Raw genomic sequence first — 16,911 nt, forward strand, 5'->3', positions numbered from 1 at the left:
TTAAATCTATGTTTGACTCTGCTCATGTAAAATGGCATGTCAGCCGCCCACAGACTGTGGCTGTGTACACTCCCTAAACTAGAGTTTCCCTGAAGATTTCTTACATATTGCAGTCCAGGCACAGGAAATTAGTAGCATATTGATTCAGACACAGACACAAATTGTCTCGTCAGTAGCTTTCAAAGTGTTTTTAGGCCAAAGAATTTAGTATGAAGTCTTAATGAATGCTTTGGTCAGTAGCAGTGTTGCTTTAAAAATGGTGCCACATAGTTCTTTATTCTATTTTCTTAGTCTAGTTTGTCAACCTCAGACGGTGCACCACTGAATCATTTACACATTGTCTGATGGATCACATAGACTGAAATGGCTAGAGCTAGTAAAACTGCAAGTTCCAATCTGATTGGCTGGCTACAATGGAAATGAGCAAATCAGGGGCTCACAGATCTTCATCAGTTCACCAGAAAAAGGTCAATTTGGACAAAATGATCTGATTTAGTCTGATCTCACATACTACTGTATCGTCCAGAGCAATCTCATCATTTGAGTGGAAATTGAGGCTTGTATGCACTTGTAAATGGACATTTTCATTGTGGTCAGGCAACTGAGGGATGAAACTGATAAAACAAGAAGAACAGTCATTGCAGTTCATCATTCAGTTTGACCTCTTCCATGAAATTTTTCATTTGACATCAGTGTTCATATTGACAAAACTGTGCGTCAATATGGTTTAAACATTATGTAAAAAGATAGAATAATGATTGGTCATTTTGCATGTCAGTCAGATGGCACCTTAGTGTTACCATCCCAAGTAGAATAGCCAAAAAAATGTTTTTTACCTAGTTTTATGAACACTCCCCCCATCTACTGTATCATTGGTCGATCAAACAGATAGTCCCGCCCTAAAGTCAAACCATTGCTTGAGCTAATGATGCTGTGTTTGGCTGGATGCTTAAGTAAGCAGAGCAGTGTTATGCTTTTTTGGGCAATTAACCTATAAAATACATTTAAATTACTCCTACTTAAATTTGTACCTGCATATCAAACTGGGATAAGAAAGAAGGCCTATAAAAAGTTGCATATTACACATATTATGAATCCAAGTTTTTTTTTTTTTTTTTTTTTTTTTTTTTGTTATCAGGAGATGCTGTTCCATTTTGAACTGAGAAAAAGAGGGAGTGTTTGAGGTGAAGGAGTGATCAGGACACCACAGAGAGCTTCTGAGAAAGAACTTTGTGTCTGTGTGTGTGTGCAGGGGGCGGTTAAAGGCTGAGCTGGGGTCATTGTGTTAGCTTGTGCTCCTGAATGGTGGGATTGAGATGGTGGGAGGAGGAGTGGAAGCACAATGGTGAAGTGAGGCTTGTGTTCTTCTCTTCTTCCTGCATCACTCCTTTTTCTTTTTTTCCCCCCTGGCTGATCTACTGTTACCGTAGCAACGCAGCCACATGGGCAAGCAATGCACCAGAGCTTCTGCTCAAGCCCCGCAATGGGCCGGGACTTCCTGAATGGGCCTAGTTTTCTCTAACATAGCATAGTGCTCGTGTGCTCCTATTTTGAGTCCCGGCACATGCACAGACACACTCCTTCCGCTTATGTTGCACTGCACTGCGCTGAGTGTGCTTCACTGCTGCTCTAATGTGTAATGGACATTTTGGATTGTGATGGGTCATCAGCTTGTGAAACAATGGACCAGCATTTGCAAAAAAAAACTGAGTGTAATACTTTCTAAGTTTAAATACAGCTCTGGAAAAAATTAAGAGACCACAGCAAAATTAGCAAGTTCTCTGGATTTACTATTTATATGTATGTGTTTGAGTAAAATGAAAATTTTGTTTTAATCTATGAACTACTGACAACATTTCTTTTAAATTTCATTTAGAGCATTTAATTGCAGAAAATGACTAGTGGTCAAAATAACAAAAATGATGCCATGCTTTCAGACCTTGAATAATGTAAAGAAAACAAGTTTATATTCATATTATACAACAGTTCGTTCTTGTTCTCGAATCTGATTGGCTGCGAGGTCTTTCCAGCCATGCGATTGTTCTACCAGTATCACCACAGGACAATTACACCTTTTGAATCACTCCGCTTTCAGCATTCTGACAGTAAAGTATCATGGTGGAAGACCAAACCCACCATATTTTTATGGTCACAGAATGTAGATTTAAGAGTTTTTTTTTTAGGCAAGAATGTAGTTGTTTAGACCATTAAATATGCAATTTATATGTAAACATAGCCTGGCTCTTATAGATAGTGTTTAAACGAGGTATAATTCGCTTTGGGTATATCAAAAGGGCAATCTTTGGTCTTATTAATCTATTACTCGTTTCAAAGCTAATAGATTTGGCTAAAGGGCTATATTAAGTTCCATAACCAGGGCTCGACAATAAGGACTGCCCGATGGCCTTGGGACAGTAGACGGAATTGTCACCAGTGCTTTAGGGTGTGCGATATATATCGTCTATGCTATCGTAATTGTTGATTTAACGATCTGATATTATCGTGTATGTCCCTCACATTACAAAAACAAAACAACATTGAGTGCACGCATGCACTACATGACATAGTCTGGAAGGTTAGTCTAGTGTGCGTGCATTTTTAGAGTGCACATTGCTAGTCTATGGCATTATAAAATGCCTTTATAATGCCACCTTTAATATGCCTTTATAATGCCACCAGAATTCAAGATAAGGGGCAAAAATGCCCCAGTATATCTTTTATATTTATATAATTTAATATAGTTAACCAATATTACACAAAGAGCGCCATTTTCTCCAAATATTAGCATGATTATTAATCTGATATTGATTTTATTCCGCGTACAGTTCAGTGAACAAGCACTTCATATCAAGTGACTTATGTTTAAGACACCAAATCGACTGTTTCGCGCTCTTTAACAGTGATTCGCTGCCACCTACTGGCGGGTTTAATTTCACATTTAAAGTGTCTTAATTTTTTTTAATAATTTCAAATAACAGTACTTAACGTTTTATATTTTCAACATTATTTTATGCATCTGTAACTGCTCTTGACTGATTAAGTGTAATAAAGTTTAATCTATTCTATAGTTATATAGTACAATAAAATTTTTGTACCTGAAAATCTCCTGTTTAAACCTACATGAAAAGCTTGAAAAGCACCATTTATTTAATTTATATGTTTGTTCTGTTGTATTTATTTGTGCTATTTTATTATTTGTTAATATTTTATTACTTTAACTTATATCTAGTAGCTTTTGGTGTCATAACCTTATTTATTGAGGTTAAATGTAACAAAGACAACGAAAACTATGCTTATTTTATAGGCCCATTTTCTAGTCTTCTATTTTTATTAATTTTTTGTTTTGGGGCCAGTGAAAATTTTAGCGGGGCAAGTAAAAATTTGAACCACTGGCCCAACCGGGCCAGTAGAAAAAATCCTTAGTGTTGAGCCCTGCATAACTTTATATTTACATTGAACTTAAATCCTGTATTAACTAGAGCACTGCTTTTGTACTTTGACTAAGTGTTTGCTTGTTTATTTCATATTGTACAGATTCTTATACTGTTGTAATGGCTATTATTGTTTAATATATAATATTTTATATGAATAATATGCTGTATATGGTATTGAGAAAGGGTCCATTAGTGATTGTGATTTCGACTTCAGTAAAAGTTACATTAATACGTCATTAAATGTCACAATGTCACAGTGGACATTCAAAATTATTTTTCCATTGAATATAAGATTGACCTGAAGAATATCATCTAGATGCAGGTAATGCACTCACTCGCATTTGAATATTTTTTTAAATAATTTTGGCAATAAAAGAACTGTTAAATGAGTGATCTTGAGATGAGTCCCTGTATTCATCCAATTTCACTCATATATATTGATGTATATATTATAAACCTGACAGGTGATTTTTATAAAATGTAGTTTGAATACTTTCTTCTCAGTTTTTAAAAAATTAAGGCAATTGTCAAAGTTAGATAAAATTATAAAATAATTTTTATTCCAATTTTTGCATGGTTTGTTACATTTTAATTTAGCAGTTTCACACCTAATATTAAAATGTGTAATATATTTTGTATACACTACAACAATAATATTGATCACATAAAAACGTAATAAATGTTACAATAAAAATTACTCTGAAATTGTTTTGATTTAGGTCATGTTGTTCTAAACTTCTAATTGCTGCATATGTTGAACAGATTTCATTTAAGCTTTGATTCACATAGAGACATTGATCAGTACAAATAGAGCACATCAATTATGGTAAACGGAAGCTCAAATATGCTTGTTTGACCCACGAGAACCAATGAAGTTTGTTCTTGTGCATTAAGCAAGTAAAGTTAAGCCTCCGCTGATCACTAGTTTTTGTATTCTAGCCAATTTTCTGCCAAAAAAGAAGATTTGTTTATATATTTCCATTTACAGCTGACGTTTACACATCTGCCTCTGTGTGGTAAACTACTGACCTCAATAATATTTGAATAACGTCCAAAATTCTTGACGTAGACAGTCTGTCAGCTCTTTGGAAGCAAACCAGCCCAGTATTTTTACTCGCCATTTCTAAACTACAGCAAATTAAATAAGGATGTTTTTTAACTGATAAGCAGCTCAAAATTGTATTCATATCAGAGATCTTTAAACCACCATGTTTAAAAGTCAAAGAGCATGTTGGAGCAATTAAGACAAAAGTGGTCATTATCCCCTCCCCCCAGCACCAATACCACCCCACACACATACACTGAGGTATAAAAGACTGACTGAACACATGATAAATGAGCCGTGGTTCACACATCAACACTGTATCCTTCAAGCGGTATCGGGTAAGTGGCATGTGTCAAAAACGGCACATGTGCAAGGCACCCAGGTTCATAAACTATTTCACTGCAAATCCCACTGACCCAGATTCGTTCATAAATTAGAGCGTTGCTCAGCCTTGCATGAAGTCTGCAGTGACATCCAGACATGAGTGAAATGATGAAAGTACTTATTTGATGCTAAGCTGCGTAACTAGTGTTGACAACATATGCCGTGAAATACTGAACACTGTAAATTCTCAAAATGGACAATATCCCTCATGTTACTTTTATGTATTTATCATGGACTTCTCAATCTCCAGTTTCCAGTCAATAACATCAACTTACACTGTTTTAAATAAATATCCTTGTTTTCTTGCAACATTACAGAAGTAAATACGTTGCGAAATGTGAATCATTTTAACGTTAAAATTTAAGATTTTCTCTGAATATTGTATGGCAGGGTTTGAAATACAGGGTTTGGTACAGTGATGGTATCATCAGATGTTAATATGGCATGGTACTTTTATTGTACCACAGTATTTTACTTTTATTGTACCACGACACTAATTGTTATTCATATACACTACTGTTCAAAAGTTCAACTTTTAAAGAACTTTGTTCTTCGGAAAACAAATTAATAAGATATTTTTCGATGAAATCCGAGAGGTTTTTTATCCACCATAGTCATAGAAACGTTGAACCAGTAGTCACGTTGGCTGTTTTAACAATGTCTTTACTACTTTTCTGGACCTTGAATGTGATAATTTCGTTGCTTTCTATATATAAAAACCTCTCAGATTTTATTCAAAATATCTTAATTTGTGTTCCGAAAATGAATGAAGGCCTTACGAGTTTGGAACGACATGAGGGTTAGTATTTAATGACAGAAATTAAATTTTTGGATGAACCCTTTAACTCAACTTTTTAAAAGATATTAATCATTTTATTCAGCAAGGATGCATTAATCAAAAGTGACAAAGACATTTATAATGTTACAAAAATAGTATTAAAATAAATGCTCTTCTTTTGAACTTTTGAAATAAAAGACTCTTGAAAGAATGTAAAACTGTGAAAACTTTTCAACATTGAAGAATATGAAGAAATGTTTCTTGAGCAGAAAATCAGCATATTAGAATGATTTCTGAAGGATTATGTGACACTGAAGATTGGAGTAATGATGCTAAAAATTCAAATTTTTTTCAAAAATCATGTTTAGCCTAATGCTTTTACAGTGGAAGCCTATGGGGCAAGTAATTTCACAAGAATAAACATTAAAATATATACTGTTATGGTAATATATCAAATAAACTAGAGATACAGAAACATGATACACAAGGATACAAGAAGTGTACTGTTTATATGGCACTCCAACTCCACCCACAGTAATTACCTTGGCATCGCATATTTTGAAGATCATACACCAACAGTCCAGCCACTAAAAGGAAGATTTAGACAGCTTTACATCTCAAATAAGACCTTGTATGGCAGAAAGAATAGAAATACTTTAAAAAGTCTGAGCAACACAGAATCCCCTTAGACCTCCATTGTAATTGAAACAAATTTGTTTAACAAATAAAATGAACAAACTCTGAGGCAGTTCTTTGGTAACTTTCTTTTGTGACGCTGATTATGTTGATTGAAGCTTTGTTTTATTGAACCTGGAATATTTCTTCTATTGAATTTTTTTCCTGCTGTTTATCCATAGGTTGCCCCTACAAGCAGATGGCTCCCACCCCCAGCAGCAACGCCTCAGACAAGTCCAGCTCCAAAGCCTCCGAGGTTGGTGACGAGGTGGCTGGGGACTTTGTGGTCGGTGAACGTGTCTGGGTGAATGGAGTCAAGCCTGGAGTCATCGCCTATCTTGGAGAGACCCAGTTTTCCCCGGGACAGTGGGCTGGAGTGGTGCTGAATGACCTGGTTGGAAAAAATGACGGCTCTGTCAATGGAGTGCGTTACTTCGAGTGCCAGCCTTTGCAGGGCATCTTCACCAGGCCTTCCAAGCTCATGCGGCAGCCCGTCGGGGATGGGGGTGACGAGCAGCAGCAGAATACACAGCTGCAGGGTGGCGCGGGAGCGTCTGGTCAGCGTGTAGTCATGCCACTCAGAGAAGGCATGCTCAACAGCTCCGTCAAAACCGGCAACGAGTCAGGATCCAACATGTCTGATAGTGGATCTGTGAAGAAAGGGGGAGAGAAGGACCTTAAGGTTGGCGATCGAGTGCTGGTGAGTGTTGAAGTTTTTCAGTGAGTATAATCAAAGACTGTATATAAACTAAGACATATCACTAATTTCTGTGAATAGGAGAAAGTGCAATGCACAGAATGGTGGAATAAAGGTGTGGCCACATTTATCATTACTTGGCGACAATTCGTGGACAAAAATTCAATAGGAATCCGTGCACTCTGGCATTAGGTTATTATGCTGCTGTCACTTTAAAGGGGACCTATAATTCCCTTTTTACAAGATGTAATATAAGTCTCTGGTGTCCCCAGAATGTTTTTGTGAAGTTTCAGCTCAAAATACCCCACAGATATAGCTTGTTAAAAAAAAATTTGTGTGTCCCTTTAAATGCAAATGAGCTGCTGCTCCCGGCATGCTTTCCAGAAGAGGGCGGAGCTTTAACAGCTCGTGCTTCGGTTTCTCAACAACAACAAAGCTGGAAAATCTCACGCAGCCAAAATGGCAAATGTCAGTAATGATGTTCAGCCTTACATTGTTCAAACCGGAGTTGGACACTGATGGAGAGACTCAGGAAGAAGTTACAACTTTTAGAATGCATCTGGACAATTCTGAATGGTTAGTGGAAAAATTTATGTAGTTGCTGTGGAGTTGATTCAACTCATCTACTAGCATGTGCCATGATGTTAATCTTTTGTGCAAATCCAGCATTCAATTGACCCTCCTTTGTGAAGCTGTCTGGTGTAAAATGACGGCATGGTAACAGCACTCTACTACAACAACTCTCCCTCTTCTCTAAAGCAGCCCAACATGCCCTCGCCCTCTTTGTTGTGTGTTTTCGGGGGCAGGGTTTATGTAAATGAAGAAGCTTGTTGTAGTCCCTACCAGCTGTTTGTTGTAGTCCTTAAACAGCTAATTCTTTAAAAGAAAATATCTCCCTTTGCATTGTAACTTTGCAGATGTTGTTTATGCTCAAATAGCAACATTACACACTAACTAAAGTTACAAAAGTGAAATCATAATCAACCACCCCTTTAAGACCGAATGTGCGGATCCAATGCACTGATGCATATCCGATATTTTCACAACTGTTTATGTTCTAAGACAACCGACTGTGTTTACATGAATATTCTCCAAAATGGACATTTTAATGTAATGTTGTGTGTATTTGTCCATTCAGACATGAAAGAGAGATTAATTCAGTACTTGTGTGCTGTAAGAGGTAGCTTTTTGTGTGCATGGCTGCGCGTTTCAGGTGTGTGCACGCAGAAAACCGTACAGGATAGAGTTCTCTTTCATGTTGCCATGCTTATTCAGATCTATCCATATGTCTGCTCTTCTCATTCTCCCACACGTTTACATTTTTGAATGTTTTATGAATTAAGCGCATGCCAACTCGTATCCCGTTAGCTAGATTCAAATTTGTGCATCTAGGACCGCAGTTCTGACTGGATCTCTACCTAACATTTTCATCTAGTTTTTGTTCGTTGACAAAAATGTTGATAGATTTTCATCATAGTTTTTGTCATTCAAAACAGTTTTTTATTTGGTTATCGTCTAATTTTTGTCTGTGAAAAAATGACGTTGGTGGAAAAAAAAAAAAGAAAATTAACACTGGTTTGTGCCCTGCCTTCCACTGGCCCACTGACTGTTTCCAGTCCGTCCAGTGAGATATAATGCATTAAAAGTTCGAATTCTGTGCTGATGCATAATATACTGCCATAGGATAAATTTTGTTTCCTGTGTAGATTGCATTTTTGTTGTCTATCTTGCAAATCTTTGTGAGATTCAGCCTCATGAAAACACTGACATGGATGATAAAGCAGGTAAATGACTTGTTGGGGAAACCTCTGTTTAAAAAAAAAAAATCTTTAAAGGTGTCCTAGAATTAAAAATTGAATTAATCTTGGCATAGTTAAATAACAAGAGTTCAGTACATGGACATGACATACAGTGAGTCTCAAACTCCATTGTTTCCTCCTTCTTATGTAAATCTCATTTGTTTAAAAGACCTCAGAAGAACAGGCGAATCTCAACATAACACCAACTGTTACGTAACAGTCAGGATCATTAATATGCATGACACCAATATTTGCATATGCCAGCTCATGTTCAAGCATTAGACAAGGGCAGGACGTCTGGATGTGCACAGCTGAATCATCAGACTAGGTAAACAAGCAAGGACAACAGCGAAAAATGGCAGATGGAGCAATAATAACTTACATGATCCATGATATCATGATATTTTTAGTGATATTTGTAAACTGTCTTTCTAAATGTTTCGTTAGCATGTTGCTAATGTACTGTTAAATGTGGTTACCATTGTTTCTTACTGTATTCACGGAGACAAGACTGTCGTTATTTTCATTTTTTAAACACTTGCAGTCTATATAATTCATAAACACAACTTCATTCTTTATAAATCTCTCCAACAGTGTGTAATGTTAACTTTAGCCACAGAGCACTATCAAACTCATTCAGAATCAAATGTAAACATCCAAATAATTACCATACTTACATGAATTAGACATGCTGCATGATGAATACTTTGTAAAGAACAATTTTGAGGGTTATATTTGCTGTATGAACTTTGTTTATGCCGTTAAAGGCAAGCGCGAGCTCCATGGGCAGGGAGCGTGAGCATTTAAAGGGGCCGCAGCCTAAATCGACTCATATTTAATGATGCCCCAAAAGTTAAAAAAATTAATAAAAAAAAAAAAAAAACTATGGGGTATTTTGAGCTGAAACTTCACAGACACATTCAGGGGACACCTTAGACTTATTTTACATCTTTTAAAAAGACGTTCTACGGCACCTTTAAATTGACTTTATTATAAATTGTATTTTTTATATATATATATATACATACTACCAGTCAAAAGTTTGGAAACATTACTGTTTTTAATGTTTTTGAACATGACTCTGTGACACTGAAGACTGGAGTAATGATGCTGAAAATTCAGCTTTGCATCACAGAAATAAATTATATTTTAAAGTATATTAAAAAAAAAAACAACATAATTTTAAATTGTAATAATATTTCACAAAATTATTGTTTTTTTCTGTATTTATTATGAAGTAAAAACAGCCTTAATGAGCATAAGAGACTTTGTTCAAAAACATTAAAAATGGTAATGTTTTCAAACTTTTGACTGGTAGTGTATAAAATATACTTGCGAACTATATATATATATAATTATATATTTTTACTTTACTTATATATTTGTTTGCAAACAGAGCTACAGTTTTTTATTTGCTCACTGCTGCATTTTAGTATGGTATTATCAATTTTAGATTTGCCTGTCCCTAAATGTCATGTATAAAGCAAACTATTGTTCCGATCTGGCTGTGAATGACTAATGTGTGGCTTTCCTTAGAATCCTCATGTTAGGTAACAGATGCTGCCCAATAGCTGTCTGCTTGAGTATACAGTTGATTGGCTGTGGGTCAAATTGCTTTCCATTTAGTATAGCGCAGTCCTCCTAAAGCCTTTCAGGCAGTCAATATTCTTAATCAGATGGGATTACAGCTCCATAAACCATCAGCTATTGATCTCAGCTATCTACTTGTTTGCCTGCTTCAATCCCAACTGAAACTTGATTGGTTTGTTCGGTGATGAACACATCAGGGAGGATCCCCACACAGACACACGTCAGTTTCTAAAAATTGCATACTTTTATTTCCCAGAGGCTGATTTTTATTAAAACCACCAGATTTAAAATTTGATTTCAATGTTTTTTGTGAGAAAATGATTTCTCTTTTAATTTTTTTACATAAATTATAACTGTCCCTCTGGGGCTAATTTACTGTAACTGCTTTTTTGTTGAGCTGAGCGAAGTCGAAGTTATTGACTGTGGCAAACATCCACTACAGATGCTGTCGGTAGAACATGGGTTGAATTTAATCTAGTATATTAGTGTTGAACTCAAACATTAAATCCTGCTGGATAACCCTGTAGTATTGTGTACAAAAATATTTAGCATTTTGTATGAAATATTGATTTTTTTTTTATTTATTTTTTTATACAATTTCAACAAACTCACATCTGTTAAGTGGTATCCCAGTGTACAATATAAATGAAGTGCATTAGAAAGATGTCAGATCCCTGTTGTTTCCCCCTACCACTGGTATCTTATTACCATGACTGTGCTATAGTGCATGAAGGACCTCTCAAAGTCAGTGCTTTTCCATTGTTTGCTCTCCCAAGACTTCCAAATGCACATGTGTGAAAACGATGCTCATGTATCAGCAATATGTGAGCCAGAGCCTAGGACCAGGACTCAACTGACCACCTTGACATTGCCTTGTAGCACTTTCACCTCGTAGCTCATCCAGCAGGTCTAAACAATCCACACCAATGCATTCAACCTCCTTAAAATCCTTCCAATTTTTTTGACACAAAATGCACCATTTTCAGCAATAAAAAAGCAATGCTAAAATTATCCGTTTTATTTGCGCTCATACAGATTTTTGTATCTGTAATAATTTTGTTTTACTAGTGAGAACTAATTTTTACTGGTACAGGAAGCACTTTTCCTGGTAGATAACATTGTCCAGGCAATCTCTTATGTGTTATTTTAGTCACTCTGGATAATATCCTCAGCAAAATACCTTCAAGTCGACGTAATGAAAATTCACCTTATCTACTTTTTAAATGCATGTTATAGATCGTATTGTTTCATTGATTAATTAATCTTTTTTTTTTTTACCTCATAATGTAATCAAAATGTCTCTCGAAAACTCAATCTTCTGGTGAAACAACAGACTTCTCTCTGGTGATGTATGTCGGATTTATCAATCAACAACCAGTGAATTGAACCAAGTACAATTTTCTCTTCGAAAACCCTTTTACTTGCATGTAAATGTCACAATATGAAAGAAAAGATTTGTTGCAACTTGTGCTCAGTGTATGCCGGACTTCTCTAATGGACCCTTTTTACAGACTGTGATGACATGTTTCCACAGTTATCAACATCACAGATCTAGTGATTTTTAAAAAATATATTAAAGTGCATATTGCAGGTTAAACATTTTTTTCGAGATGAATATATAACCTTGTACAAAAATACCATATAAAAAGGTACTGCAGGGTTTAAAAATGTTTTGCAGGACATAAGGGCATGAATTTAGTAGATAAAGTGACGGTCTCTATAAAAAACGCTTTTTTTTTTTTCAGCGTCGCATCATTTTACGTCACTAAAGGGAGTCGATCGCCGAGCTCTGTGTTGATTCAGTGCAGAATATATTGGTATTTAGCAACAGCGGTCACGAATCAGTGTGTTTTCTGTAGTTTTTGTATTCTGTTTATCATCATCATGGTAAATTATTGTGTTTGTGGAGGCTGCACAAACTTCAGCCTGTCAGGACATCAAGTCCAGAGGTTTAATAACAAGAAAAAGGACGCTGCTCTCCTCCGTGCCCGTGTGTTTTGAGCAGGTGAAGAGAAGGGACTTCACTTCTGCATCTGCTTCGATAAACGCGTTCATTGTAGACCGGAGGATTATCATCCTTGCGATATGATGGAGTTCAACATTGTAATACTACTGTAAATGATTATACTAAATTAATAAACGTACACACGCGATGCTTCTTCACCGTTTTTTACTTGAAACAATTTCAACACTGATGAATACAAATTATGTACACATGCATACAGTCTCACACTCACACAAAACAGTTTGGAATTATGTGCTGGTAATGTAAATACTCCAATTTCATTCATGCCATGTATATACCGTAAATGTATACATTCAAGTTCACACAACTGCATAATCATGGCGTCATGTACATCCTCACACTATCAGTGAATGGGCACGGAATAAACTCATAACACAGAATTAATGAATAAAGGATAACATTACATGAAACATACAGTAACACTACTACATTCGGCCGGCGGCGAGAGACATGATCACGGATCCGTCAGAGATGCAGCTCAATGAACGCGTGAATTGTGCACCGTAGGCCAAGTCTTTTTTTATTATTATTTTTTGAATTATTTCATTTGCTAACTACCAAATCAGTCGTGATGAAAAACCGCTATATCACATAACTTTAGTGTGGACGGATATTAAGGTGTGTGACATACGCCTGATCAAGGTTTATTGGTTTCTGTTATTAGTAATCAATAACGTTACCCCTAGATGACCAACAGCTTTGCTATTGCCTTATTCATGATAATAATCTGTACAATATTGTGATCTGAGCACATATCGTTAGCTAAGCTAACATCGGTCACTGCCCTGTTCTCCACTGCTTCTCCTCACACAACAGCTCAATTTGTCTCTTTTGACCGTTATTCTGTCTAATCCTGGCCTGTCCCTGCTCTCTTGACCACATAGCAGGCTAATTGTATGGCTGTGGTTAGTTATACGAGTATGAATAAACATTTACAATTTCCTCAGCGTCCGAACTGTCATTGCGATCCATTGTTTTCCTATTGTTTATATTTATTGCGCTCCCTTGAGTTACGTCACTTCCGATTTGGCACTTTTCAGATGCGGAAGTAAAATTTTCTCACAAAAAACGACTCCAGAAGCCTATGTAGCATATTTATACATGTTTTTTCACGAAAATTGATTTCATACATTATTTTTCTTTACATTGAATCACTGAAGCTCTAACCTGCAATATGCCCTTTAAATTTGAACTTTTTTTTATATATGCATTCATAATGCTTTATTTTGTGTAATATTACCTTGTCATTAAATTACAAAAACGGCTGAGGGACATTGCTAACATGAATTAACAAAAAACACATGAATTAACATGTTGCTGCTAGCATGTTTTATCACATTGCTAACATGTTCTAACACATTGGCTGTTTCTCAATATGCGTTCTTCAGCGATCTTGCGTCCTTGTGTTCTTGCTCTACGTCATCATCAACCGTCGAAGTACAGTTCCAATACTCAAGAACGCTAGAACAGAGTACGCATGAAAGTACCCAGATGTTTTCTTGATATTGAGGATGCATCGGGATGCATTGAATGCAAACTTGAGAAAATCGAACCGTTAAAAATCCCAGAAGACGCTGCGGCGGTCGACATACGGAAGCCTGTAAGCTTTAAAGTTCTCGTTCTCACTTATGAGAAGCCGCTACAAGCTCGCAAATACGTGACAGCTCGTGAAAGTAAACCCATTGTTTTGCTTAATTTTAATAAAGTGATAACCTGAAGAAAGCCTGTAGTATTTTTATTAGAATATAAAAAAATTATCTTAACATTGACAAAGCATGTAACACAAAGGCTACTCATTTACATAAATACACGCAGTGAAATAAAAAGATATAAAATTATATGAAAATAATGTCTATAATAATTTGAAAGAAATTTTAATAGGTTATGACAATTTTTGTGATATGTCGTATTTATCGTGCATTAGCCACTTATAATATGCTGGGATGGTCAGTTGAACAACAATATCGCAGCACATCTCAATTCTCAAATGATGTGTCCTCACGCCCTTCCGAGTTCGCCTGGCAAGACCAGACTCCACGAGAATGCAAGTCCGTTCTCTGCGTCATTGGAATTGAGAAACAGCCATTGTGTTGCTAGCATGTTTTTCCACATTGCTAGCATGAATCAGCATGTTGCTAGCATGTTTTATCACATTGCTAGCATTATTTAACACTTTGTTAGCTTGAATTAGCATGTTGTTAGCATGAATTAACAGGTTTTAGCTCATTGCTAACATGAATTATGTTGCTAGCATGTTTTAGCACATTGCTAGCATGAATTAGCACATTGCTAGCATGAATTAGCACATCTGCCGTCTTTTCTTTACTCAAATATGCCTACTTCCCTCCTATGTAGTGTGCAAAAATACAGTACACAAAAAGTAAAAAACAGTATTTTTTCAGCTTTTTGCTCTTTTTCATTCAGATGTTGATAAAAAAAAGAGAGTGAATGAAGCTACATCATATTTGAAAGCAGGGGCTCTGTTCTTTCTTTTGACGACATAATTTATGTTCACATATTTATACAACAAATATTTATATTTATATATTTTGGGGGCCATGAAAGTTTTGTGAATATGATCAAAAATGCTGGCATTGGCTTGCAACATAAAAATAAAAGGCTGGCAGGGGAAGAGTTAAAAATTCAAACTCACATCAACACATTTGTCATGAAGTTGCTATCTCTCCTACATCTATTCTAAAGTTAGTCAGCTTTTGAACCTCTTATAAAGACCTGTAAGATGTCCTTTTTGGATATATATATATATATATATATATATATATATATATATATATATATATATATATATATATATATATATATATATATATATAAAAATAAATAAATAAATAAATAAATATTTATTTATTTATTTATTTATTTATTTATTTATTTATTTATTTATTTATTTATTTATTTATTTATTTATTTATTTATTTATTTATTTATTTATTTATTTATTTATTTATTTAAAATTTTTTATTATTATTATTTTTTTCAGTAGTATATTGGACAGTCATAAAGCATTATATTTGTAGCCTGATTTAGAGAAGTTCTTCACACTGGCGTTATTGAGCAGACTTCTGAATTGTCTTAGTCAGTTCAGACAGTCCGTCAAAGGAACTGTAAGGTGGATCAAGCCACTGCCAAGTTGAAGCTTATGCTGACTGATCGTGGATCTGCAGTGTTGCGAGTGAGAGCGAGACATATTGAGAGAGGAGACAATCTGAGTCAGCTTTCTCCACTCCTCACTGCTCATCTCTGTGCTGTGCTCGTGTATTCTGCTGAATTTATAGTTCTTCTGACATCCAGAAGGTCTATTGGAGAATAGCTGCTCAAAGCCATATTGTTTTTAAGTGACTTAGAAGCTTTTGCCAAACGTGTATCTGACATATGTTTTCACCCTCATAAATTGCTGCTGTTTTGGTTTGAGACGTCAACTGTTCCTATATGACAAGCAGCAGTGAGACGACATGGTAAAGTAAATATTGCACATCTGGAACGTTCCCTCAGGAATGTTTGTGTTATCACCCTATCCACACTTGAGCGTACTGTGGCTCATCTGCCACGTCAGTTGCACAAACACAGACTCGCTCACTGGCGGGAGAATGTGATGTGTCTGTCTGAATATATTCTCTTCCGGACGCTCTCCTTTCTAATGCCAAACCGCAGATGTCACAGGAGCAGAATGTCTCGCAGTGCTCAAAACACCACTTGATGAACCTGTGAAAACATAAACGCTCTACTTAATTTCTAAGCTTTTGTTGATGCCATATGATCTGCGTATTTTAGAAGAATAATGAAGTCCCACAAACTGACAGCAGGAAAAAAGGAATTTTGCTTTTCACATGAATAAATGCAGATGTGGACACATTAGTTGGGCTCTCGTGTAGGTAGGGATTGGAATTGTAAGAAATTGTATTGTTCTGATTACAATTAAATTATTAATGTCCAATTATATTATTCTTTAAGTACTTTTCAGAGAATAATTTGCATGGTCACAAAAACCAAATGATTAAAATTAGTGTATTTGTCACTTGTTTCATATTTTAGAAATATAGCATTCTGCTAGCTTCCCTTGTGAAAAAGAAGTACACTTTAGCATACTTTTAACAAGAGTACTTTTTTACGGAAAAGAGGACTTTGTGTTTTAGTATGTTAGAAGTGTACTTTAAAGCACAACTAAAGATTATTACAGCAATTTAAAAGTAAAATGTTTAATTTGAAATTATTACAGATTGCACTTTTTAAAAATGTTTTTTTAAAGTGGTCTTTTTATTTCATCAGTATTATATTATCTGCAAGTACAGTTTTTTTTAAATAAAATATACTTTTAAGATTTGAAGTACACTACAAGTGTACATTCAGTACAATTTTACAGAGCTATGCTCAGAGCTATGCCCACAATGTGGTCAAACTGATCCACATGCAGCTTGTTATGGCCAAGAACCGCCCACTTAGACAAGATGAGACTGTATGACCA

The 16,911-nt window shown here is 35.5% G+C and overlaps 1 protein-coding gene across 3 annotated transcripts in view; it reads left to right on the forward strand.

Annotated features, from left to right (window-relative positions):
* The window catches only part of clip2 (CAP-GLY domain containing linker protein 2), a 50,904-nt gene that overhangs the window by 8,824 nt on the left and 25,169 nt on the right, over positions 1-16,911 (forward strand). For all 3 annotated transcript variants that reach the window (XM_067406278.1, XM_067406276.1, XM_067406277.1), the window contains exon 3: positions 6,499-7,016. In XM_067406278.1, coding sequence (XP_067262379.1) covers positions 6,499-7,016 — 518 coding nt within the window. The remainder of the gene's footprint in view (positions 1-6,498; positions 7,017-16,911) is intronic.

This window comes from Chanodichthys erythropterus, chromosome 13 (genome assembly GCF_024489055.1).
Source record: "Chanodichthys erythropterus isolate Z2021 chromosome 13, ASM2448905v1, whole genome shotgun sequence".
NCBI classification, from domain to species: domain Eukaryota; kingdom Metazoa; phylum Chordata; class Actinopteri; order Cypriniformes; family Xenocyprididae; genus Chanodichthys; species Chanodichthys erythropterus.